We start from the raw sequence: 25518 nt of genomic DNA on the forward strand, positions 1-25518 counted from the left end.
CTGCATCGCCGCCGCCCCGCCGCTCCTGCTCCCGGCGTCCCCGTCCCCTCCTCACCACGCCGCTTCCCCATCCGCCGCCCCGCTGCACGCCGTCGCGCTCCCAGCCGCTTCCCCATTCGCCGCCCCGCTGCACGCCGGCGCGTTGGGGGAGTTGACGCCACGGCATTTCCAACATCCCTTTGCACCGTCATCGTTGATTTTCCTGGCGGATAAGTACACCAAGCCAGCTCCAGATTCTACCCATCAAGACCGATAGAATTTCAGGTGTTTGCTTCCTCTGTTAGTTTTGCTTCTTTTTAAGGACATAGTATAGGATGCAGATGCACGTCTGGTGAGAATATCCCTTTGGGATGAAACAAGGTATGCGGTGTGTGCGAATTAACATGGTAGATGTCATATCAATAAACTCCTGTGTTGTGATTTAAAAAAGCCACTTCTGCATGGTTGAAGCTTTGTGATCTTATATGCAAAGAGAGGTAAAATGAAAATACCAACCTTGCTCACAATATTCATGTTTGTGCCGATCCTTTATTAGTGTATTTTATTTTGATCTTTGTGTCAGGCCATATGAAACACTTCTTGTGAACAGTTATGAGCCTTTGATTGAATGTCTCATACTGAATCCCGTATTTTTTAATGTCTGTAGTTTTACGACAACCTCTCCAACACCTTAAAAAGATGTTGTTTGGAAATGAGACTATCTTTAAAGTCATCAATCCTGGAATAACTTGGCAGAGTAGGATTGGTGAACTATTAGCATACCATTCTTTTGAATCAATGTTCCTATTTCTAGAGGCAAGAAAAGGAGAAAGCATGTCTATAGCCCTTGTAATTACATGTCAATGATCCTGTAAATTATGATTGGTCTCTACTACTGTTGTATGTGCTACACTTATTTTTGAGAGAACCCTTCTGATAGCTCAAGCAAAACTGATCATGCAATGACTTTTATGTGTTAGCAAGTTTTGTGTGTAAATCAGTATGCTATGAGGACAAGTATAATTAATTGGTCAGCATCATTTTCATTTACACTATAAAGTTGTTTCATTCTCAGAAGGAATTTCCTTTTCTGTTTATCACCATTGTCTTATGAAATGTTACCGTAACGTTAGTACAGGCATATTACTAGTGCACTTACATCTAAGTATATTACTCAGTGATTCTTGTCCTATTCACAAAAACATGGTCACTTATTAAACAAATTTGATTTTTCTTCTGTAGTCTTGGTGTTGATTGTTCATTGCTTACAAAAAGAGCACAAAGAAAATTTGTAACAGTCAACCACATAGCCTAGCCCATCCAATAGATGGACCCACTTACACATAGCACTCTATTTACACTTTCATTTTTGTTTCCCGTAAAAGGGTTAACCTGGAAATGATATGGTTAGATATACAAAGTCTTATATGATGGTTTCACTCATACTCAACTAGCAAGGTGTCGTCTGGTCTTGTCCCTCTAGGCCTCTACTTTGATGCTGCTTGTGTATTTATCTTCTAGAATTCTTCAGTTGTCTTCTTCATTGTAGTTGTGATGTGCTTTACCTCCGTAGTTCAGTGATTTACGGAACATAAACTTTACATTCTTTCTCTTGAGCTCCGCACGCCGCGTGCCTCCACGCCGCCTCCTCCCACTTAAGCCTGCCAGTGGGGCGGGTTTGATTGGGTGAAATGGGCTGGATGCTGATTTGGATGGTGATGGTTGGATTTATGTCACACCCAGAAATTCCCGAATAGAATTCCAAGCAGAATGTGCATTAAAATCCCTGTCCAGAACCGGCCAGGGTACACAAACAACAAAGTTGACATACAGATCCACGTCTTACAAACATTATAAAAGTCTTACATAAATGCAATGGAAAATTAAAGATAACTAGAGCTAAGCCTTGACTTAAGATTGCAGCGGGAACACCACTCCACAGGCATCCTCTATGGCACGGACGAAGCCTACTCCTCGGAGAAATCACCATCGGACGCATACTCGAACTCTAAGGGTTGGGAGATAGAGCAAGACTGAGTACTACCCACTGTACTCAGCAAGTCATACCGGAACAGAGGGTATGATGCAATATATAACCAAAGGAAGGCTAAAGGGGATCATTTGCATAAAGCTGGCACTTATAAACAGTAGTCGAATGCAGTAAAACAGTTGTAATAATTAACCAATATTAAACCAATCACTGCTCAACGCTACACCACGTTGAGACAGGCCCAAACCACCACCTGCACTAATCAGTTCCATTAACCAACTAGGGGTGAGACTAATCACGGTGAATCTAGTTGACCGCCCATAACCGCGGGCACGGCTATTCGAATAGTTTTACTCTGATCAAAGGTGTACAACTGTACCCACAAGACACAGCCCCACGACACGTTACCGTGCGCCGACATGCCACCACGACATACCGGAAAGAGGCCGTGACAGGACCCTTCGCATAACCCCCTCTAACCAAACACACCACACCTCAGGTTTCACCCCCACTCCTCGCAAGGCAGCGGGCAGTCTCCTCTCGTGCCTAGGTGAATCCGGAAGCGACAAAGGCCGTCGCAGGGCCCATCCTACTCCATCATGCCCACCCTTGCCTAGATGCGTCAGCTAGAGGAAAGCTACACTACAAGCCCAGCCGTTGCCCACGCTGGCTTGTGGTAAGTACGAGGAATTCTTCCAGGGTTTTCCGCGAACCGGTCCTTAATTGCCATGGGCGCGACCATCAAAACCATGCACCCACAGCCCACCATTTAATATATTTTAATTAACCAACACCAGAGCGATGGTACTAGTCCAACACCAATACTAGAATCTGAAATCTATACATTAATGTAATTCCCCCATTGTGTGCTAGTTGAACTAAGCATGGCTAAGCAATCCCTAAGCCAACATCTAGTCATGTTACATCCCCAAGCTAACAAAGGAACAAGGTAAATAAATAGTATGGCCGAGACAATAGGTAATCATCCCATGGTATCATTATAAAACAATGCAGTGTTTAAAGGAAATCAATAGAGCATTTGCAATATGGGATCAACATGTTCAAGTGACAAGCATGACTTGCCTTGCTCTATGGCTGGAGGGACCTCGGCAACTATCTCGAAGTACACCGGAGCGTCAGGAGAGCCGGAATCTACGCGACATACAAGGCAAACAACGCAAACATGCTATAAGACTACTGAAACAGATAACAAAACCATTTTTAATGGATTCTTTACATTTTTCTTGATTTACTGAGACTTGAATGGGCTTAAACGAAGCACGGATGAATTTTCTATGAATTTTAGAAGATTCACTGTGTTTTTACTATAAACAGAAAAATCCTTAATTAATTTATTGTGCAATTATTAGCCCTGGTGACGTCATCAGAGAGGGAAAGGGTGGCGCCGACAGGCGGTCCCCACAAGACATAGGCTCAAGGGCGCTGGCCCATGGTGGACCAAGTCCACGGGACCGGGGAGGGGAGGTTCACCACGTGGCGCACACGTGGCGACCACGCGGGCGGCCGGATGGACGGTGGAGGGGGAGGGGGCGGCACGCGGCCGGCGCGCACGGGCGGCTCAAGCCGGCCCAGCGGCCATGGCGCGGCGGCGGCACGGCACCGGCGGCGACCGGCGGACGGCGGTGGCGTGGTGGCGGTTATGCAGCGGCGCTACCAGGAGAAAAGAGAGGGAAAAAAGGAGGGGGCGGCCTCACCGAAGGGGTCCGACCGGCGTGGAGGGAGACGACGGCGAACGGCGACGAGGAACGATGGAGGGAGGTCGACGAGCGGCGGACAGGGTCCGGGACGACCTAAGGAGCAAAATGGGAGAAGTTAGAGAGGGAGAGAGAGATCATAGAGGGCGGGGACGCCGGCTGAAGGCGGCGGCCATGGCCGAACTCACCGGCGGACGGGGCGGATGGGGTTCCGGCGACGGACAGCGTCGATCGAGCGGTGGCTAGGGTGCTCCACACGATGGCGAATGTAGTGGCGTCGGCGGCGAGGCTCGACGCGGCGGCTAGCGACAGCTAGCGGCGGCCGGAGAGCGGAAAAGCGGCGGCGGCGGCGGGTGCAGGGTGCTAGAGCGAAGAAGGGCACTGGGAAGCTCGGCGAAATGGGGAAAAAGAGAGAGGGAGGGGCGGTGGTGCTTAAATAGGGGAGGAGGGGTCCGGACGTGGCCGGGAGAGGCGGGAATCACCGACCGACGTGGGGGAGTGGGAGAGGAGAGAGAGGCGGGATTCGTTCGAATCCCGGCCATCCCGTGGGCGCGGGTGAGCGGAAGATGGGTAGTGGGGGAGCGGGAGACGCGGGGGAGGCGACGACGTGGGCGGCGTGGCCCGGGAGGCGCGGGAGCGGGCGGTTGCGAGGCGGCGGCTGCGGGCGCGGACGCCGGCTGGAGGTTGGGAGAGGACCCAACAGTTGGGCCCCACCTATCGGCGACCCCGGGTGAGAGAGGAGGCGCGGGCGGCTGCTGGGCCGTGGCCTTCGGGAAGGGGTAGGGGGAAAAGGAAAGGGCTGGCGGCCCATTAGGAAAAAGGAGGGGAAAAAGAGAAAGAAAAAAAAAGAAATGAATTCCAGGGATTAAATAATTACTCATGCTCATTTTTAATTTGTTAAAATTATTTCTAGAGCTCTGAAAATTCCACTAAAAATCCTATATTTTGACTTGTAGAACTCAAAAAAAAATCCCACATGTCATTTCCGATTATTATTTGCATTAATTCAATTAGGGTTTCTCTCTTGCTTTTACACAGGTAATTTCTCGAGACCATTTATTAATTTGATTTAGATTTGGGAGAAGAACTTTAGGGTGTGACAATTTAAGTGGGTTGATATTAATTTTGGATTGAAGCGGATTGGCCTGTGAAGAATTGTGGTTTGTGCTGGAGTGGATGCGGGTTGGTCTGAGAAGACAATCCATGGACTCAGCCTATGCGTCAGCCCCAAAACAAACCAAACCATTTCCCATTCCACTCCAAACTCTATACACCATCCGCAACCGCAGAGGCGCCGCCACCGCCCCACGCCGCACAGCTGTGCGCGGTGCGCCGCCACCGCCTCGCGCGGCCAGCGCCGCGCACGGCCACCGCCGAGCCCCGTCACCGCCGTTCGCTGCCACCGCCGAGCGCCGCCCGCGCCGAGCGCTGCCACCGCCGCAAGAAAGCTGGTGTGTTTCTGTTGATGTGATTCCAATCCAAGAGACTGGATTGCAGATTTTCTGCTTGATCGATCTGGAATGTTTCCCTGGCCATGAATTTGTATTTGGGAAGATTTTTGTTGCGTTTTGGATTCTGGTGTGAATTGAATTGAGAAGGGAAAACATCGTTACAACATTTTTCTGAATTCTGCATTTTTGTTTCAGAGATGCATGGGACTGATCCCTTAGTACTCTGTCTGTGTTTATGAACCAAACAGGTTGCATGTCTGAATTCTTCTGCATATAATGGACTGAAGCATTTCGTTTCAGATATGCATATGTGGACTAACACCCAGTATGTTCTAGTATGTTGCATTCTTCAGTTTGTTACACATTTTGTTTCACAGGAGTAGTATGTTTGGAGTTATTGAGTTAAGTTAACCCAATCCTTCCCTGATTGTCTTATGCTTTCTTCTGCATCATGTAGCCATTTAGCTAGTTGACGTAGTAGTTGTGCAGTTCTTTTGTTCTGTGGAGGATCATGTTTGTAACTTGCAGTATTAGGTGTGTTTATGGGCTCCTTTGGAGCAGCACAATATTCACGTAACATCCACGAGCGAATCAAAGGCGTAATGGCTCCAAGCCCTCTATATTGTAGCTGGGATCCATGGATTGAATCCATTCCAGTGAAGTGGACCGAACCAGGGGCGGGCCCACTATTGATTCAAGGGTATTCAGACGTATACCCAAGATTTTTGGATAAAAAATAAGTATATGTACTCTATACCTCGTATATGTATTAAGAAATTAAAGAAAAAGGCTAAAACTACTCATTTTGGGCCCTGTTTCATCGTTTCTTCTCTATTGGGCCTAAATTTCCCACTTCCCTCCCCTTTCATCTCAGCCCACAATCAGTTTGGGCCACAACTAGTTCATTTCCCCTCCTCGCCTAGGCACAGCAAACCAAAGCCCTAATTCCCAAATCGGCCAAATCCTAACCAGAGGACCGAGGACGTGCGCGGTGTGGCGGCGAGGACGTGCGGCAGTGCGGCGGCGGCGACTTCCGGCTGCGTCGGCGGAAGGCGGCGCCAAGGCGGGTAGGAGCCTAGGCGGCGCGTCGGGCGGCGGCGACTGCAGTCTAGTCTGCAGCGTGCTCGTCGGCGGCTGCGGCGGAGGCTTCCGGCTGCGGCGTGCGCGGCTGCGTCGGCGGCAGGAGGCGCCGAGGCGTGCAGGCGGCGCGTCGACGGCTGCGGCCGTGCGGCGTTGGGGCTCGGCCAGGCGTGCAGGCCGCCAGTCCGCCAGGCCACCACACAGGTACGCGATGCGGCGGCCGAACGACCACGGCTCGCCGGCCTGTCATGGATTGCGTGAGGGGCTTGATTCATTGATTCACTGCATTGATTTGTTCTAGGTAGTTCAATAGTAGTTATGTTTTCTGGTGGCGACGGCTTGTTTCATTGATTTGTTCTATAGTAGTTCAATAGTTCACTAGCACCGAAGGATTCAACTTCCTCAGTTCCTGTCTTCTTTATTTTTCAGAGTGTTAACTGTTAAGTGTATATTTATTGATAGATTGATAGTATAAAGCTGTAAATATTAGGAATTTAGATAACTTAGAACCATAATATTTAATTTTCAGTGTGTTAAATTTATATATATGATGATAGTATGAGGCTATATATGAGCTGTTGTTAGGAACTTAGAGAATTTAGAGAGGGTGTTTTCTTCGATGAACTATATAAAAACAAGAAGCAAGATGAGCAACAATCTGCATTTATTGGAAGAGAATTTTTTGTACAAGTTAAAGGATGAGGACATCATCACTCATTTTTAAAATATCAAGCATTGAAAAGTTCTCCTCTAAATTGTAAGTTTTTTTTATCATTTTACCATTTTCTATCCTTTACATGTTATATATGTTGCCACTTTCATATGTCGAACAATTAGTACTTATATATGTTAAAGAATTTGGACTTATGATCAATTCTATCAATTTATAAAGTTATGGCCAATTTTGTGTTCTATATGCTATAATATTATACAATTAGTAATGTGTAATATTATACCAATTAATTATTGGACTTCTGGAAGTAAAAAGAATTTTGTTTTACCCCTACCTATTTCGAATACCTAACCTCTAAATCCTGGGCCCGCCACTGGACCGAACCCATTTTTCTGCAATGGTTTGGGGTGGGTTGGACTGAAATCTGATGTGGGGTGGGTTGGTTTGGATTTTGGAGGAGAGGAAATGGGGTGAGTTGGTTTGGCATGCCATTCCATGAGGTGGGTTGGGGTGGATTCAAATTGGATCACAGCCCACTGGCAGGCTTACTCCCGCTGCAGCCGCCGCTTCCGCCCCGTGCTCCACCGCCGACCTCTTCCCACCATCCGCAGTCGGCGGCGCCATTGCCGCCTTGCCGAGCCACCCTCTTCCCCGCCGCCGACGGCTTCTCTGTAGGCCACGGCACCGGTGAACCGCGCCGTGGGGGTGTGAACTCTTCGCACGAGGGTCAAGGGTGACTTCATCTAATTTTTTGGCCGTCTCTTCGCTTTCCTCCCATTCTCTTCCCCGGAGACAGTTGTGGAGCTCCGGCGAACATGCCATGGTGGGCCTGGCGACGAGAGAGCCGAGGCGAATCAGCGGGGGACAGGTGATGCACCCCGGTTCGATCTCCTTTTCCAGTTTCCCCAATTCTAGCTAGCAGCCAAGCAGAAGGGCTAGGGGAAAGCAGAGAATCATTGATCCCTCTCGTCGCCGTTGCTCTCGTCCGCATCACCCACATTATTGTCCGCGTGGTGTGTGTTTGACGACCTTCCACCTGGTAGAGTTAAGAGTTTACTTCCTCCACCTCGAGCGCATGCTGTTCGATGAAATGCCTAGCAAGGTTAAGGTTCAGGTTCTATCACTTTCTTGTTTCAAAATTGAGTGCCATCCTGCTCTTCTTTGCTATTTTGCACGACCTTGTGAAACAATAATAAAAGAAAACAGTCTTCAATATTTGGTTGTAGTTCTACATGACAAGTTAGTTCATCTTTTTGGTATTACAGATAACAATGCATCGAATTTCTTTGTTGCAGATTGACAAGTCGACATTGATTCACATAACCATTTTTGCATGCCGATGGTGTTTTCTGTGCTCTAAGGTCTGGATCTGAATATACAACTGAATGGCATCTATATTGTTTGGTCATAGAAATCTGTGTGTCTTTCCCCTGAGAAGGCACATATTGGATGAGGTATACCAGCATGGTCCTTATAATTGTACCATACAGAGGAGGTGGAAAAAGCCAGTTGATTCAGCAAGAACTCGTCTGGAGGGCAGAACAAGGGATCATAAACTGGACAAGCTGATGATTCAGCTGAAGAACCTCAGGCTGGCTTTGGATTTACATGAGTTGATATCTCAGCAGAGGAACAAATATGCATCTCTCCAACTCCTCTCCAGGTGGAGACATGAGGTCGGCTTGAACATTGAGATAGGCGCTTTCCTCAAGAAATATCCCCACATTTTCGACATTTATGTGCACCCAATCAAAAGAAATGAATGCTGTAAGGTCACCCCAAAAATGTCTGAATTGATTGCACAAGAAGATGCTGCCATCAGGGAAAATGAGCCTGCTATTGCTAAGCGGCTCAAGAAGCTTCTCACGCTATCGAAGGATGGAACTCTGAATATGCATGCATTGTGGCTCGTAAGAAGAGAACTTGGCCTGCCTGATGACTATAGGTGCTCTATACTACCAAACCATCAGTCTGATTTTTCTCTAAGTTCCCCTGATACTCTGACATTGATCACTAGGGATGAAAATCTTGCTGTAGCTGATGTTGAAGAATGGAGAGCAAAGGAATATACAGAAAAATGGTTAGCTGAATCTGAGACAAAATATGCTTTTCCTATTAACTTTCCAACCGGCTTTAAGATCGAGAAAGGTTTTAGGGGAAAGCTTGGGAATTGGCAGAGGCTTCCCTACACTAAGGCTTATGAGAAGAATGAATTGCATCCAATCCGCAATATCGAGCGGCTCGAGAAACGTATTGTTGGCATTCTTCATGAGCTTTTAAGCTTGACAATAGAAAAGATGATACCACTTGAGAGGCTGTCACACTTCAGAAAACCTTTTGAAATGGAGGTAAACCTGCGGGAACTTATTCTTAAGCACCCTGGCATTTTCTACATCTCAACCAAAGGAAGCACACAAACTGTCCTTCTTAGAGAGAGTTACAGTAAGGGATGCCTGGTTCATCCTAACCCTGTCTACAATGTAAGAAGGAAAATGCTAGGGCTTATTTTGTCAGGATGTTGTGGCGTTGATGAAATGGACAGTCCACTTTGGTTTTCTGAGGAGTACAATCAGGAAAGCAGTAACGAGTCATAGAATCACATGTGCCAGACAAATACCGAATGCCTTGTTGGAAGCTCAAAGTGGCATTTGTCAAAGAACTAGCCATTTTTAATCTCTGACATTCTTTACACGAGTACATAAGTTGACCTAATGATGTCACCACTAGAGTTGCTGATAATGGTATGCTACTCTTGAGATGTCAGTGGTAGAGCATCATCTGCTGAGGAATGTACTGATTGTGCAAGCTAAGAAATTCAGTTGTCCTGAAGAGTGACTAGTCTGCACCCAGGGAAGAATGAATGCATCATGGTGCTTTAGCAGCTAACAAGGAGGAGGTGCTTGAGCAGGATCAGTTGTCAACCTTTGTTCCTGTTCCACAGATCTATTTTTTATGTACAACACTGATTTATTTTCACTGCAGAGATAGCTCCAATGAAGATTTAAGGGCAGTAATTTATGCTTTGGACTGGTCTATCATAAATACAATTATCATTTCTCTAGTGGAAGTTTTTTTTCTTAAAGAGCCAACAGAGGTCAGAAGATCCTCAAAGCAATTGAAAACTTGCTGATTGAGGAGTGCGGCAATTTCTTCCATACACAAATCTCTACTCAGCTCGTGCTGTGTACAATTACATCTTGATGTCAAATTTTCATGATTATTTTATTTTGTTGATCAGTGAATTTCATATTTCAGTGATAGTAACAATGCAGTTGTTTGGAATATGATGTATTGGATAGTCTTGAATTTGCAAGGGGAAGTGCAGAATCAACACTGGGCTCTGTTAGAGCTGCAATGGGGCAATCTGAACGGTTCCCGTGAAGTATGTTGCAAATGAAGATTGTGGGAAGGAATTTTACCAAGGTATAATTTTTATTAATCACAGTTTGACATATCAATGATCTCATTTGTTGTCAATGCCAATATTCCATAGTTGTTTTCCTTAGGTTTCAATAACTTAGGCACATTTATAGGCTAAAATGATGTGATGGCCAAGTGTAATTAACATATAATCTCTTATCATTTATGATTGTTTTCTGTTGATCTGCATATCTTAAACCGCTTATTTATCTTACCAGTTTCTGAGGACACATTTTCTTTGCACATGAAGCTATAATTGATCATAACCTCCAGAATGAAGACATCCTAGTTGCCTCCAAGTTGTCCATGATGGTTTCTAATCCAATTGTACAGGAGACTATCTCAAGTTCTATGATGCTATATCCAAGGCCTATCCAGACATTCAAATGATTTCAAACTTTGATGGATCATCTAGGCCACTTGACCATCCTGCTGATTTGTATGATTTCCATGTAATCTTCTTTCCTCCAAATATTTTTTCCATTTTCACCGTTTAAATTATATCTCATGACTTCTAAGAGACTTCTCATTGTGTTTTGTTAAGATCTATACCAGTGCCGCTAATCTTTTTCTCATGATATCACATATTGGGCCTAACTTATGTTTAATGTTTTAGCCCTTGTTTGGATGGTCTGGAATCCCTGGCCATAATGGCTTTTTTTTAATTTATTCTGGCAATAGATACATCCTTAAAATACTTATATAAAGGTTGGTCTTGCTTGTACCTGTCATTCCTAACTTTGGTAGAATATTTTTAGGACATTGTTTATTTCCATATTCTACCTGAGTAGGCATCTTTATTTATTAAATTACTTCAGAAATTATATCAGCGTATTTGTTTATTAAATTACTTTAGAAATTATATTGAAGTCATAATATTATATGTGCAGATTCCATTAATGATAATGTAGTAGTGTCACAACACTTTAGCAGGCTTTGTTTATCTGTATCATTCTCTACTTCTCTTGCATCTCGATATTGCATATACAGTAAGTATGCTACAAATGGCTATGCTGTGACCTTGTTCCAGGTATTTGTCAGTGAGTATGCTGTTAATGAATGAAAGGATGCTAGCAATGGAAGACTTCTTGCTTCACTGGCTGAGGCTGCTTTCCTTACTGGGTTAGAGAAAAATAGGTGATACCTCTCACTTTCCTTCCTCTCTTTGGATCAATCTCTCATTCCATATTCTTGGGGCTAACTGAATCACGCATGTGGCTGTATTTAGATCATTCATGACTTCTCCAGGACAAATGTCAATATTGCCATGGATAATTAAGAGTTTATGACCCTATTCAGATAATCAAATTTGAACCAAAGGGAAAAAATCTGTTCAGAAATTACAAGATAATAAATATGCACATATTGATATTGTAAATACTAGTAGTGAGCAGCAAAAATTAATACTCTATCATGAATATACTAGAAGTATCTGTCCTGTTTCTTTGCAGTGATGTTGTTCAGATGGCAAGTTTATGCACCACTCTTCGTAAATGACAATGACCGCATGCTAATACCTTTGGCTTTGCACTGTTTTCTTTTATAACATTCTTGTTGGTCACAAGTTCGTGAGTTTGACTAGGTCTGAATGTTATGATCAGCTGGAATCCAGATGCAATTGTGTTCAATTCCTGGCAACAGTATGGAACTCATAGTTATTGGATGCAGACATAATATTTCCGTGAATCAAGTGGTTCTGTGATTCATCCGATTATGATCAGTTCTGGCTACTCTGATGCGTTGGCTGCATCTGCAATCACCTGGCAAGACACTCAGATATCTTTCTGAGAGTAAAGGTAGTTAACAATTCCAGTTTCTCCTAACTTACATACCAATACCATTGCAGCGATTCATTAGACAAGCCCCTAAATGTTTTGAATGATTTAGTTACAACGATATAAACTGATTGAACCACTGCATGCTTGCATAACATCTGTTTGGACTTTGGATTTTAGAACATATATTCATCTTCAAAAGATCTGTAGATAGTAAACTTTGGGCCAAACACTGTGAACCTCACAATATCTTCAAGCTGTTGTCACATCCGGCAACGTGCTGGATGAAGATTCATTTAGTGAACCAAACAAGGTAAGACAACCATTGCTTTTATCACAAGCTATTCGTTTCATTACCATGCACTGGATTTAGCAATTAAAATTTTAGTCTGCCAGCGCATGTGCAAGCCGCCAAGCCGTATGTCTTCCATTGTCTAGCAATCACCTTTGTAGGTTTATCTGTAAGCTTTCCAGGAACCTGTTTATTTGGTTATATCAGGAATTGTTTCCTACAATTTCTAGAGAAGTTTTATGCAGAAAGAATCACTTTCATTCTCAGTTGTTGGCGAGTTCGTCTAAGTTCTAAAGTATCTTGTGAACGAAGCATGCAGGTCGTGCCGGTAACGAGCGAGCTGCCAGATGTTCTAAAGTATCTTGTGTTTAGTTCAGCGCAAAGTTTGGATTTTGGTTGAAATTGGAGATGATGTGACTGAAAAGTTGTGTGTGTATGACAGATTGATGTGATGGAAAAGGACTTAAGTTTGGATCCAAACTTTGGATCTAAGGCTGTATTTAGTTCAGCGCAAAGTTTAGATTTTGGTTGAAATTGAAGATGATGTGACTGAAAAGTTATGTGTGAATGACAGGTTGATGTGATGGAAAAGGACTGAAGTTTGGATCCAAACTTTGAATCTAAACACAGCCTAAACACAGCCAATAAACCAAATAGCATAACTTCATGTATAAATGCTGTAGTGAGAGAGGGTACTTGTGCTTATCCAAAGATGGCGGCTTCGATGAGAAGGGAATTCAGCCCGGTCTTATTGAGTTAGAAAAGGATAATGACGCAGAATGTCCTTCTGGGTCCCAATTTGCTCCCTGTTATGAAAGCACGATAAAAAATCATAACTCCAAAAATTAGTCATAACACCCATATTTCATTAAATATTAGTTTAAGGTGGGCAACGTATATATTACAAGTAAATGGGATATGATTGTTGTAATGATCTTATGTGATTAGTGTGATATACTTGGCAATGTTCAAATGAAACTGAGCTTTATGTAATATTTACAGTCTATAAAGTAAACTGAAGCAAAAACCAATTTTTGAACAACCAATTACCCTTGTTGGCAAACACAAGTATAGCTGTTGGAATTATAATGATCAGCTGTTGGAATGATAATACATTAACAACTGGTAAAAAGGTACGGCAAGGTATGCATAAATACAAAATAAACCCAAATTCAGAAGCTTGATACAGGCATGTTTAAAATGTACATATGATGTATCAATCTGTATACTATCAAGAATAAAGCTACATATACAAAACATCATTTTCCAATGGATCTGAGATAACAATTCCTTAAATTAAAAACAGGACCCAATCCTATATATCTATAAAGCTCATCCCCACTAAATGTAATTAATACTAATTCTCTCTTCTCTCATGAAGCCACATCATCTTAATTGTTTTTAGCCCTTGGATGATTCATCAAGGGTGCAAATTGCATCTCTTCTCCCTAAAAGCCACACCATATAACTCAACCATTTATAACTTTTGAATAATTGATCGAGGTACAAAATATACAAGCACATGAAAGAAAATCATATAGTAAATAAGATATTTTTTCTACAACTCATATCTAACTATTTTATCACACAATTCTCCCGCAGCAACGCACGGGGTACCCATCTAGTAATCCATAACATGCAAACCATTTGTCCTTTCATTTCTTGACTTATTAAGAATCCATTCCTTGCAACATGGTAAATGTGAATGTCAACCGGCGGCGTTCCTCTTTGCACATAGGCGAGATGGAGGCACGGGAAGCTAGCATGTCTCTGCACCGATCTACGGTGAGGCGAGACGGTCGATATTATGCGTTCAAGGCAGGGTAATATGGGGAGGCGATGGCTCCTCTGCCATCATCACCATCTGGATCTGGGCCGCGAAGGTTCAAGCACCTTCTCTAGCCACCTTTCACCGATTCGGATCCTACTTTCATCATCAATATTGTCCTTGGGAAAGCCACTAATGTCACTTGATGCCAAGGAGGAGATCATTTTTATAACGCCATATATCTAGGGTCGGCCTTGTCAACGCTAGGAGCACTGATATTGGTGAGGCCTATGGGCACCACATACCTTCCTACAGGTGATATCGCTACTGCCCCTCCCACACTTTCATGTCTTTGGGTAGACTTTCCTAGTTCTAGATGTATGGAATAGCTATGGTATTGGAGGCATTGCTTAGAGGCTCCTTGCTGATGTAGCATCCTTGGTGTCGGATCGGCTTTGATGGCTATAACAGCGGCAAGGTCTGAGAATGATTGATTTACAGCTCAGTTACTCCCTGACATTATTTTTGTTTTGGTTTGATGTAATTCGGCCATGGTGATGTTTACATAAATTTGATCGACAAATTGTATGAGGTGGAATTTCAAACTTAAAATGGTTCATCGAATGGTTTTTGCAATTTTACCTTAATTTAGCCCACTAATGTGGCCCAATGATTCATTTGGTAATTGGTGTGGCCCAAAAACTGATAAGAGTTAGAGCAAAAGTATAATAGGGGCTGAAGAGCCGGCGATAATAAATTCAAAGGCTGCGTTGGCCAAAAAGCTGATGAGAGAGAGGATCAGCCGGCGACTAATTAAGCGCTAGCGTCACACAATCTCCAAAAAATGTGGGACCCGTTGCATGTTTTCTACACCATACAAAATGAAGATGTGATGTAGAATGAGAGAGAAGATAGAATAAATAAATAATAGACTATTGCAACTAAAGAAAGATGGATAGACTACTTGTTGTATGTATTAACTTTTTACCATGGCTATAACAGATGTGGCAATTACTTGAGTAAGCGGCGAGCGCTTCTATTAGCCTTGCTCTTTTTGGACTTGGTCAGAAATTTGAGGTCGTAACGAAAAGGATGGTCTCAGACAGAGAAGTATTTCGGCTATTATACGGCACAAACAAAAAAAAGAACGGAATCCTGAAAATTCCTGCGAAATGTGTATTGTGTGTGGGTGTGAACAATCTCTCTTTGTTCCACATGATTTATTTATTTCCTTGTTTACACACATGTTTTTGCATCAATGTTAGAAACAATTGCCTCCTCAACAAAATGGCCAGGACGAGCTTAGCTACGGGGAGTATGGTTGAAATATCACGCTCGTCAAAATCGTGAGAAGTTAGAGATGGTAGGGACATGAACAGTACGCACCGACACATAACTTAAAATCTAAGATTGCTTAGAACGGGGTATTTCTAATTCCGAAATCTATTGATCTGGATCTATGATTGCATTGATATGGAGTACATCATCTTTTTCTATTTTATAAGAAAATAAAAATAAATCTAGAGCTTACAACCTGTAGATTTAGCTGTGGTCTTAAAGAAACACACCATTCTCTCAATTTGTACAAGTTTAGCATCAGCAGCAACCCATCAATCATATTATAATATATATAATATGTACATCTTTCGCTCGTTACAAAATAAATCTAATTCTACTATAAATATGGACATAACATTGTTTAGATTCATAATCAAGATTTGATTTTTTTAAATCAACAAGAAAGAAGAAAACAACAACATTATCTAATGCTATGCAGGACATCTAGTTCTACATATAATAATAGTCCTTGAGGTCTCTCGTAAGTAGGAGTATGAAGCAGTACTTTGTTTAATTACCAGCTAAGCTAACACTTAAAAAAGAATTGCCTTTGCAATTTTGCAACTAGTACTAGTTCGTTTACTCTATTCAGCACACTTTCCGTAGCCAACGCAAGGCACTTCTTGAGGCACTGCATCGCGCCCGGCCGCCCGCGGGTCTCGACTAGCCCAGCCGCCGCGCCGCCCTCCCCGTCGCCGCCGCCGCCGCCGCCGTCGCAGGTCGCCTTCCCTGTCTCCGTCCCCACCAGCCGCAGCCCCTCCCCGTCCACCCGCCGCGCTGCGACGGCCGGACTGCCGCCCTCCCGGTGCCCGCAGGCTTAGTGCGGCGGCCGCCGGCAGCCGCCGCCACAACCGGCTACCGCCCGCTCCATTGGCCCAATTTAGAAGGCCTGCGAAATCTCGGTGAGCTCTCTATTAGGTTTGTCTTGGTTAAGAACACAGTGGAGTACTCTAGCCAAGAGCCCGTGCGTTGCAACGGGATAAATTGTGTTTCTAGCTTATTAACTCAAGTAAGCACATACTTAGTTTAAGTAGTACTTTTATGATTTTTCTTATTTAACAAGTATGGTGATTTTGAAATTTGGAGAGAACCAGCAGTGAAACGGGGTGGAGGGTGGTGTAACAGTATAGATTGTGGGGGTTAAATTTCAGTGGTAGAGTTGGTATGGTAGAACGGGCGCCACCAATATTGATATTTTAAGTAGTATAGATATGTGACACATTATTGAGCAATAGTTTATTCATATTTACTGAGGGGGATTTCTTCTCCCATATTGGTGAGGATGATATAGCAAAGAATTCCATGGCTGTGAGAAAACATAGAGCAGGGTAGTACTAGCCCTGTAATATCTATTTATAAGATAACAGCGAGATCTGCCCCCTTTGTGGCATTGAGCCAGAGACGGCTCATCACCTACTCATGGACTGTGCCTTCGCAAGACAAGTTTGGAGCTCCATCTGGAGCAAGCTCGGCCTTCACATGCCTTCGCTTTCTCTTTATCCGGGGCTATTGCTAGATTGGTGGGAGGCTTGCAGGAAGGAGCTAGTTAAGGAGCAAAGACGTAATTTCGATGGCCTTTTCATCTACACAGCCTGGGGCATCTGGCTGCAGAGAAATGGAAGGATCTTCAATGGCATTTACAACATGGTTGCTCAGGTCGTCGAGTCCATCATTGCTTTGTGCAAAGAGTTCGATGAAGCCCCTTAGTTCCTAGATGAGCCTTATACGCCTTCTCCTACTCGTTGCAGTTCATTTTCTTAAGATTGGGGTTTCCCCGCCCCCCCCCCCCCCCCTTGTTTTAACCTCGCAAGCTGTGAGCGTGCCTACAGGTTGCGTGGCTGGCTTGTAAAACAACCTTTAATTCTGCTCCTCCTTATTTGCAATTGGCAGAGCTCCTGCCGTCTTCCCCTCAAAAAAAAAAAAATCTATTTATAAGATCCTTTGTTTTTGGACCATTTATTTTGTTCCATTTTCAAATTATGAACTTACCTTGCTGATTTTAGACATTTTGTGATTTAACAAATTTTGTACACACATATTGGATTTACGGTATAACTGAAATCTGGTAAGCGAAGTAGGCACATCACTGCTAGAAGTCTACCCTTGCTTCAAATCATATTTCTAATGTGTACAACACAGGGCCGCTGTTCCTCTAGCTAAAAGTCTTGGTAATTGTTCATACATGGCCTGATTTTGGATCATAACTCGTGTGATATTTTTTATCAACAGGGTGTTCATAAATCTTGATAGATGGTAGTATCATTTGACTGAAGTACCTCTAGCCTCTCCAGTTAATTTATTGCGAGGGGCAAGATCATGTCGGCGGAAGCACATAAGCTTCGGTTCGTTAGATGCCCAAAATGCCTCCAGCTTCTTGTGGAATATCCATCCATTTCTGTCTACCAGTGCGGTGGCTGTGGTGCTGTTCTTAGAGGTATAAATCTCATAATTTCTGCCATTCGCTGATTCAGTAATATTTACATCTTCGCATAAAACAGTTTTGATTTATATTAAGTCTATAATGATGCAGCAAAGAACCGATTCATGTCTGTCACACAAACTGGATCCAAACCTGATGAACACAACAATATTTCAAGTAGCTTGAATGGGTCCTCTCAGGACAACGAATCAGCTTGCTCAGATGGACAGAAAATTGACTCTTCTAGTGCTCAGCCTAATGAAGACGCTGTGGAGGAAAACATTCCCTCCACTACCAAGGATGCAAAATCATGTGAAGCAGTAAATCAAGAACAAAATACGACCACTGTACAGAGCGTAACCCCTACCGAGGATGAGAATAAGGAGAAATGTCCTACAACTGATGCAGATATCCGAGACACTGGTTGTATGGTCAAAGTGCCACATGATATGTGCACTGGAGCTGATTCTAGTCCTATGTTGATTGACAAAGTAGAGAATATTGGCACAAGTGAAAATACAGACTTGGGAAAAGGTTACAGTTACGATTGTGTATCTGATGGAAATGCTGGTAGTGATGTTGCTGCTGTCCACATTGCAGGTGAGGAACCAGGAGCAATTTCTAATCATAGTATGAAGGGGGAGGTAGATAGTGTGACTGACCAAATATTTTCTGTTAGCAATAAAAATGTGAACTGCAAAGAGTTAGATGAAAGAACCAATCTGTGTAAGGAAACTGAGGCCAAGTCTTGTAATGAATTGATTCAAATGGAGGAGAGGTCACAGCCGAATGAAGGTTTTCATGTTGAATCTCATGAAGATCTGATTGAAGAATTGGAAAGATCTCTATCATTTAGTGATGATGAAGAGAGCTTGTTGGATGCAACTGGCAACAATGAACTTAATGAAGCTCTACAGTTTCAAATTGGTAGCAGGAGATTTTCTCCAGGTAGCAAAATGAATGATGCTTCTCGAAGTGATCCTCATGGTCGACTGATTGAAGAACTGGAGAGATCTTTCAGTGATGCAGAAGAAGCAGCGGAGCAGCATGTTGTGGTTGTGGATAAGGTCATTACAGAGAGAGATTTTGGTAATGAGCATGGCAAGGTTCCAACTTCCCTGGTTGCTGAAAGTGGACATCCATGTGAAGGAAACATCTCATCATATGATGATGGGCATCAGAAATCTGGTCAGAGTTTTCAACAGAATGAACTAACAGCTGATGAAACTGAAGAAAAGGAGCATGGTCTCTTGGAAAATGACAGCAAGATCAACTGTATTCATGGGAATGAGCATGCCATGGTTGCAGACAATGACATTGCAGAGATTCATAGTGAGCATGATAAGGATCCACAGTTGCTGGATGGTGAAAGTGCAAAATTATGTGAAGGAACCATTTCTTCATTTGATGGACATCTCAAATCTGGACAATGTTTTCAAGAAGATGAGCCAACTGCTGATGGAAATAAACAAAAGGAGGAGAGCCATATGGGCAATAACAATGTGACCGACTGTGCACATGAGGATAATGCAACTGTTGTTGGTTTCTCAAGCTTGTCAAATGATGGGATTCACTGCAAATCACCTATATTTAATGAGAAAGAAGAAGAGAGATCAGATAAATACAGAGCTAATCAACTTTATCAGGGACTTTCACTTGATTCTGAGGACTTCATGTCAATCCAAAACTTTATCGAGTCACAAATGGATGGGACATCAAGTTCTCTCTCAAGTGGGTCTCCCAATCAAGGAAATTTGTCTCTGAAATCATCAACCAAATTCAAGTTTGATCGACTTGAGCGCCTCAAGAAGATCGATGAGCTAAGAGATCAGCTAAATAGGCTTTGTAGCAAAAAGCGCTTGGAGAATAGGTATCGGATGAAAGGCCTTGAGTACCAGCCACAACTGAGTAGCTACTACGTTGACCAACATAGTCAAAATGTTGATGCAGATTCCATCCAAAGTTCCTCTACTCTAGGGTCCTATTATTGGAATGGAAAGCAACCAAGTTACCCTCCACGAAACCAGTTCTCGCCACCTCATTCATGCACACACTGCCATTTTGGGCATGTGGAAACGCACATGCCACACAATTATGGTGCTTGGGATGAGTTCAATTCGTATTACCAGCCTTCATATGCTGGAAGCTCAATCATTGATCATGACTCACTCAATTCAAGCTACAAGGAGCAGAAGCGAGTGGTGCGAAAGCATATTTTGCGGCCTGTGTCAGGTGCTTCACCATTTACAGTATGCAATAGCTGTTTCAATTTAGTTCAAATGCCATCAGATATCTACATATCCAAAACAAAGATGGGCAAAATGCAGTGCGGCCAGTGCTCCAAGGTTCTTGTATTATCATTTCCTGCCATACACCACGCGTGTGCAAATAGCAGTAAGGAGGTAGCCTCAAAATCAAACAAGCACAAAGGCAGCATAGTCGTTAAGCCTGAGGATGCTGCTTCTCATTTTGCTGAGTCCTTTACTCGAGATCCTGTCAGTATGAATGAAGAATATGGAGCATCTTTCACAAGAAGCTTCTCTACTCAAGCTGGATCAGCCCTTGCTGCCTCACAAAGTGGCAAGAATGTTTCAGATTCGACACTTCATAGACTCATGGGATATGATTCAGCAAGCCAGCTACTACATGACTTACGTCACAGCAAGGTTTATGATGACGGATACGAGAGCTTTGAGTCAATGGTGCCAGTATCCAGCAGAGTATCCAGAAGAAAGAACACTTGAGGTTTTGCAGTGCTCCTTGTAAGCAGGATTATAAGGCAAACAGTTTTGCGGATCCGTTGTTAAGTTCGTTTTTGAAAACATGCGGACATCTTGCCTGCAAATAGTTTCACAGGTTTTCCCATGGAAATCTGAATCCATTTGATGTTATTGTTTGTCAGATTCTTTGGTCATCTTGGTATATGTGCTGTATATTCTTTTGCTGTAAATTTGTTAATATTCAAGATTATTATAACATTTTGTGCTGTTAGTATCTGATGTTTGTGTGGAATGTGGCTCAAACTAAATAAATGAGGTGATATTCGGGTATTTACCCATCGTTGCTAGAGCACAAAACGTGATAATTACGTGCATCAGGGAGTATATTAAGCTCCCTCCATCCCAATATAACTGTCACCATTCACCATTCACTTAGTACTGTTTTAACTTTGATCGCTAACAATTTTTATATAATTTAGATTATGATGAAAAAGTTTAATGCTTATGTTTAGTACTCCCTTCGTCTCATAATATAAAAGATAATGGTCCCATAATATAAAAGATAACTAGCAAAGTGGCCCGCGCAGATTGCGCGGTTAGCATCGCTATAAAATATCCACGTACAATAACATATATACTTCACATTCAATTGTGAAAAAAATATTTAAAATGACAAATGATTTTGAGCTTTGACCTAACTTGACCAAACTATTGTGAAAAAGTATTTAAAATGACAAATGGTTAATATAATAATTCCCATGTCCTTAAAACAAACACGATGGAATTTTTAGTATTCTCGTAACATTATAATCTACTACTACTTAAAAAATAAGAATAAGAGGTACTTCCATCGTTCGTCAAAAAAACCGGGTGAAAAAAAACCGGGCGAAAAAAACCAGTTTGTCCGATCCAAAAAAAACCGGTAAAGAAATTTCCGTTTTTAATTATAAAAAAATTACCCACAAAAATAGTTTCTGTCCGATTCCAAATAAAAAAAATTCCGAGCGACAAAAGAGTTTCCATCTTCCTACAAAAGGAAAGAATAGTGCGAAAAAAAAAGTTTCTATCTGAAGGGAAACACGCGTGAATAAATACCTAATTAAAAATAAATATCTATCTCTAAAAAACCTTCTGTCGTAAAAAAAGGAAAAAAAGGACCGACTCCCGTAGAGAAAAAAAAAGTCCGACTCGTGAAAAAGAGGTTTTCTCGTCCGTAATAAAAAAAAAGAAAAAAAAACATCTAACTCAAACTCCGTAAAAAGAAAAGGAGGAAAAAACGACCCGACCAAACTTAAAGTCGCCCCTTGTTATCCGTATATATCTCTTTAACTCTAATCTAATCTATCAATCTAATCTAACTTTTTAGAAAGAGAAGTTTCCATCATCCGTTAAAAAGGAAAAAAATGCGCAAGAAAAAAATAATTTCCAAAAAAATGCGCGGGAAAAATACGGTTTCCTTCGTCTGAAAAAAACAAAAAAAATGCTATTAAAAACTATCAGAAAGAAATACACCATTTCTAAAAAAATGGTTTCAAAAAACCACACAAGAAAAAAAAACTGTTTATAAAAAAAAGCCGCTCTGAAAAAACTAACCGATGAAACACTGTTTATAAAATAACAGATCAAAAAAAACAAACGGACTCAACACGCGAAAAAAACCGATGTTTCAAAATAAGGTTCGAGAAAACCGTCCGACTTAATGCGAGAAAAAAACCATCATTTCGAAAAAAAAATAGAGGAAACCATCCAACTCAATGCGAGAAAAAAACCGCCGTTTATAAAAAGAACCGCTCCGAGAAACCGTCCGACTCAAAGCGAGATAAAATTGATGGACGCTTGGGTCGGATAAGATCCATCGATATTTTTCCATCTCCTACACATCATTTCCTACACATCATTTGTTTCCTCATCTAATCCCTGCACTTTTTGTATGCAATTATCATTATCAGACTTTTTTTAATAACATATTATATGAAAATAGTATTAAAAATAAACATATTTTTAATTGTTATTTAAAGAAGAGTGCACGGTGACTATTTTGTGTAGACTTGATCCTGAGTGTAGGATTTGATTAACCTATTATTGGTTGCAAGAATAATATTGAAAGAATATTTTTTTATTATATGTATATTGTTATATGAATAATCCAATTATTTTAGTTAAAGCAAGCATTGGTAAAAAGATTGCCATCATCGAGTTTGGGTCATTACATAAAGATGCTCTAATTTTCTAATTGTGTTAGCTACAACGATCCATAGAAACATTATCATTGATATGGGTACGCTTGAAAAATGTCTATTGTCATTGGATTATTTTTTTTACCCGTTGCAACGCACGGGCATTTTTGCTAGTAAATCAAATATACATAAATCCTATGGCATATTTGTTTGTCTTATTTCCCTACATCTGTATCTATAGTTGCATCTTTCCACTACCTGGAATGACATTCTTCCACCTAGTAAAGATGGCATATTGTATTATATATTCATAATAGTTTATAACCTTAAATTAAAAATGCTCTATCGTTATCAATATTACTATGTTACTGAGTATTTTTATATTTTATTTTGTTAATGTTTCTCACAGTTTGGACTTTACGAACTCCTGTCGCATTGGTAAAGGGTTAAGATCCAATCTCATCAGCTAGTTTTTTTAGCTAATTTACGTGATATTTTTTAGCTAATTTTTATCTCATAGTATTAATATAGAACTAATAGAAGAGCTAGCCTTCAATTGTAAAAATGTGGACTCTTCTATCAATATTATTTATTTTAATTCACATTTAAAATAGTTCTAAATCAACTTCTACATAAAATGTTTTCTCACTAATATTTATTTTCAAACTGAAGTTAAGACATTTGTAACTTTTATTTCTACATGGATTCTTTCCCTCAATATTATTTATTTTTAATCCGATTTTAAAATATTTCTAAACTGCACTCCTCCCAAAACTATTTTCGCTATAATATTTTTCTTCAATCCGATTTTCCTATGTGGAGTCTTTATGTTAGTTTTATTACTTTCAATCTGAACTTTTGGATGTTTCTAAATTGTATTTCTCCATGGACTCCTAACAAAAATATTATTTTTTTGTAATTGTTAATCCTAAATTCTGAATTTTGTTAATCATATTTCTTACATGGAATCTCCTTTTTAATTTTTTTTTATTTTACCTAATTATAGATATTTTAAAATTTAAATTTAAATAGACCATATTTTTTTCTTAATTGTACTCGTACGTGAACTCTTTTCTCAATAATATTTGTTTTTAACCTGAATTAAATATATTCAAAATTTTATTTCTACTTGAACTTTTTATATTCATACTATTTGTTTGTAATCTGAATTTAAAATATTTCTAAATTGTTCTCCTACTTAACTCTTTCTCCATAATATTTATCTTTAATCCAAACCTTTGTTGTTTCTAAATTTTATTTTTACATGGGTTCTTCTCTCAATATTAACTATTTTTAATTTCACTTCGAAATTCATATTTCTTTCTCCTAAATTGTATTTCTATATGAAGTTTTTTTAAGTAAATTCTATATAACTCTTGTCTCTATTAGTATTTGTTTATTTTTAAAATAAAAAATTCAGAATAATCTAAATTGTATTTCTACCTTCACTCCTCTTCTAATTTTTAGTTTTTATTTTGAATTTCATGTATTTTAAATTGTATTATTTTGACTTGGAGTCTAAACTCTTGTCCGTTTCCACGGTAATACACTATGACCAGAGAGTCCGTTTCTTATTAATGTTCGACAGTTTCATGAATACGTGTCCGTTTGTTTTTTTTTTCTTGTCATATTTTCATCCGTTTAATATATCCTTGTCCGTTTGACTGATCCTAATCTCATTTCAATATATTGTCCGTTTCGAGTGTCTTAATATACCTTTTTTTCCCTTTTTTCAGTTTTTAACTAATCCTAATCTAATTCTATTTTTCTTTTTTCTTATTTTTTAATTAATGTGAGGATTTCTAGGCCGTGAGAGCGAACGTGGAGACTCCTTTTTCTATTACTTTATTAATATAATAGATAGATGGGTGGATGTGACATATCCTAATACCATGGAAGCCCGACTGGCAATAATTACTATAGATGGTTATAAGGCCCGCCTAGCACGACCCGACCCAGGCACGGGCTAGGCACGGCCCGAGGCGATCGAGCCGGTATGGCACGGTTGGCACTTCGGGTCGTGTCGTGCTTGCCCACGGGCTGCACCTGCACCTTAGGCCCAGGCACGGACCACCAGCAGTCAAGCCGTGCCGTGCCGGCCCGAAAGCATGGGTGGCTCATCATGCCTTCTTTGAAATAAGTCTATTTCCCCTCTCTCTTCTTTGGGCTATGACATATATAGCTAAAATAAGTCTATTTTACGTCCCTACTCTTTGGCCGTGCCATATAATACATCTATTTTTCCTCCCTATTCTTTGTGCCGTGCCTTACATATGGTTGAAAATAAGTCTATTTTGCATCCCTGAACTTTGTGTCAGGCCGTGCCAGCCAGCGTGACGAGGTAGCAGCCTGGGCACGACACGACTGTCGGGCCAGGCAGGCATGGGCACGACCCGAGTCGGGCCGTGCCTTGCCTAGGCCGGGCCTTGGCCCGGGCCGTCAGGCCTTGAGACATATGGTCATCTATAATGAGTACTTTGTGTTGGTGACTTGAGACTTTCTATGCGGTGGCCGCTTACCATCCATCTGCAGCGAGTTCCACTAGAAGACCTACTTGGCCGTTATAAGTTTTTCATTGACTTGGCTACTCGAGAAACGCCATACCTTGGGGCAATTTTGAGAAACATGGATGGCCAACGTAGCTAGCATGCCTTCTTTGTGTGGCGGTGCTGCAAACTTGCAACCATGCATAGTCAACGAATGTAGCTTCTTCAAGCAAGT

At 41.5% G+C, this 25518-nt stretch overlaps 2 protein-coding genes across 16 annotated transcripts; both read left to right on the plus strand.

Annotated features, from left to right (window-relative positions):
* Window positions 1-6094: 6094 nt before the first annotated feature.
* Window positions 6095-13370, plus strand: LOC9267918 (protein ROOT PRIMORDIUM DEFECTIVE 1). Of its 15 annotated transcripts, none has more exons than XM_066307358.1 (6): window positions 6095-6419; window positions 8184-10311; window positions 10527-10760; window positions 11339-11445; window positions 11891-12104; window positions 12688-12909. In XM_066307358.1, the coding sequence occupies exon 2, from the start codon at window positions 8274-8276 to the stop codon at window positions 9480-9482; it is 1209 nt and encodes a 402-aa protein (XP_066163455.1). In that variant the 5' UTR covers window positions 6095-6419; window positions 8184-8273; the 3' UTR covers window positions 9483-10311; window positions 10527-10760; window positions 11339-11445; window positions 11891-12104; window positions 12688-12909. The 15 variants fall into 15 exon arrangements, with proteins under 15 accessions (XP_066163455.1, XP_066163454.1, XP_025879275.1 ...); XM_066307357.1 differs by having other exon boundaries at window positions 11910-12104; XM_026023490.2 differs by having other exon boundaries at window positions 11910-12104; window positions 12695-12909.
* Window positions 13371-16047: 2677 nt separating this feature from the next.
* Window positions 16048-20896, plus strand: LOC4329315 (uncharacterized). The gene is made up of 3 exons (XM_015767698.3): window positions 16048-16383; window positions 17711-17915; window positions 18012-20896. The coding sequence occupies exons 2-3, from the start codon at window positions 17798-17800 to the stop codon at window positions 20642-20644; spliced, it is 2751 nt and encodes a 916-aa protein (XP_015623184.1). The 5' UTR covers window positions 16048-16383; window positions 17711-17797; the 3' UTR covers window positions 20645-20896.
* The last annotated feature ends 4622 nt before the right edge of the window (window positions 20897-25518 follow it).

This window comes from Oryza sativa, chromosome 2, assembly GCF_034140825.1.
Source record: "Oryza sativa Japonica Group chromosome 2, ASM3414082v1".
In the NCBI taxonomy this organism is placed as follows: domain Eukaryota; kingdom Viridiplantae; phylum Streptophyta; class Magnoliopsida; order Poales; family Poaceae; genus Oryza; species Oryza sativa.

Coding starts and splice junctions, on each gene's coding strand:
- LOC4329315 (XM_015767698.3), top strand. CDS start 17,798: ATGTCGGCGGAAGCACATAAGCTTCGGTTCGTTAGATGCCCAAAATGC. Junction 17,916..18,011: donor CTGTGGTGCTGTTCTTAGAG/GTATAAATCTCA, acceptor ATAATGATGCAG/CAAAGAACCGATTCATGTCT.
- LOC9267918 (XM_015771158.3), top strand. CDS start 8,274: ATGGCATCTATATTGTTTGGTCATAGAAATCTGTGTGTCTTTCCCCTG.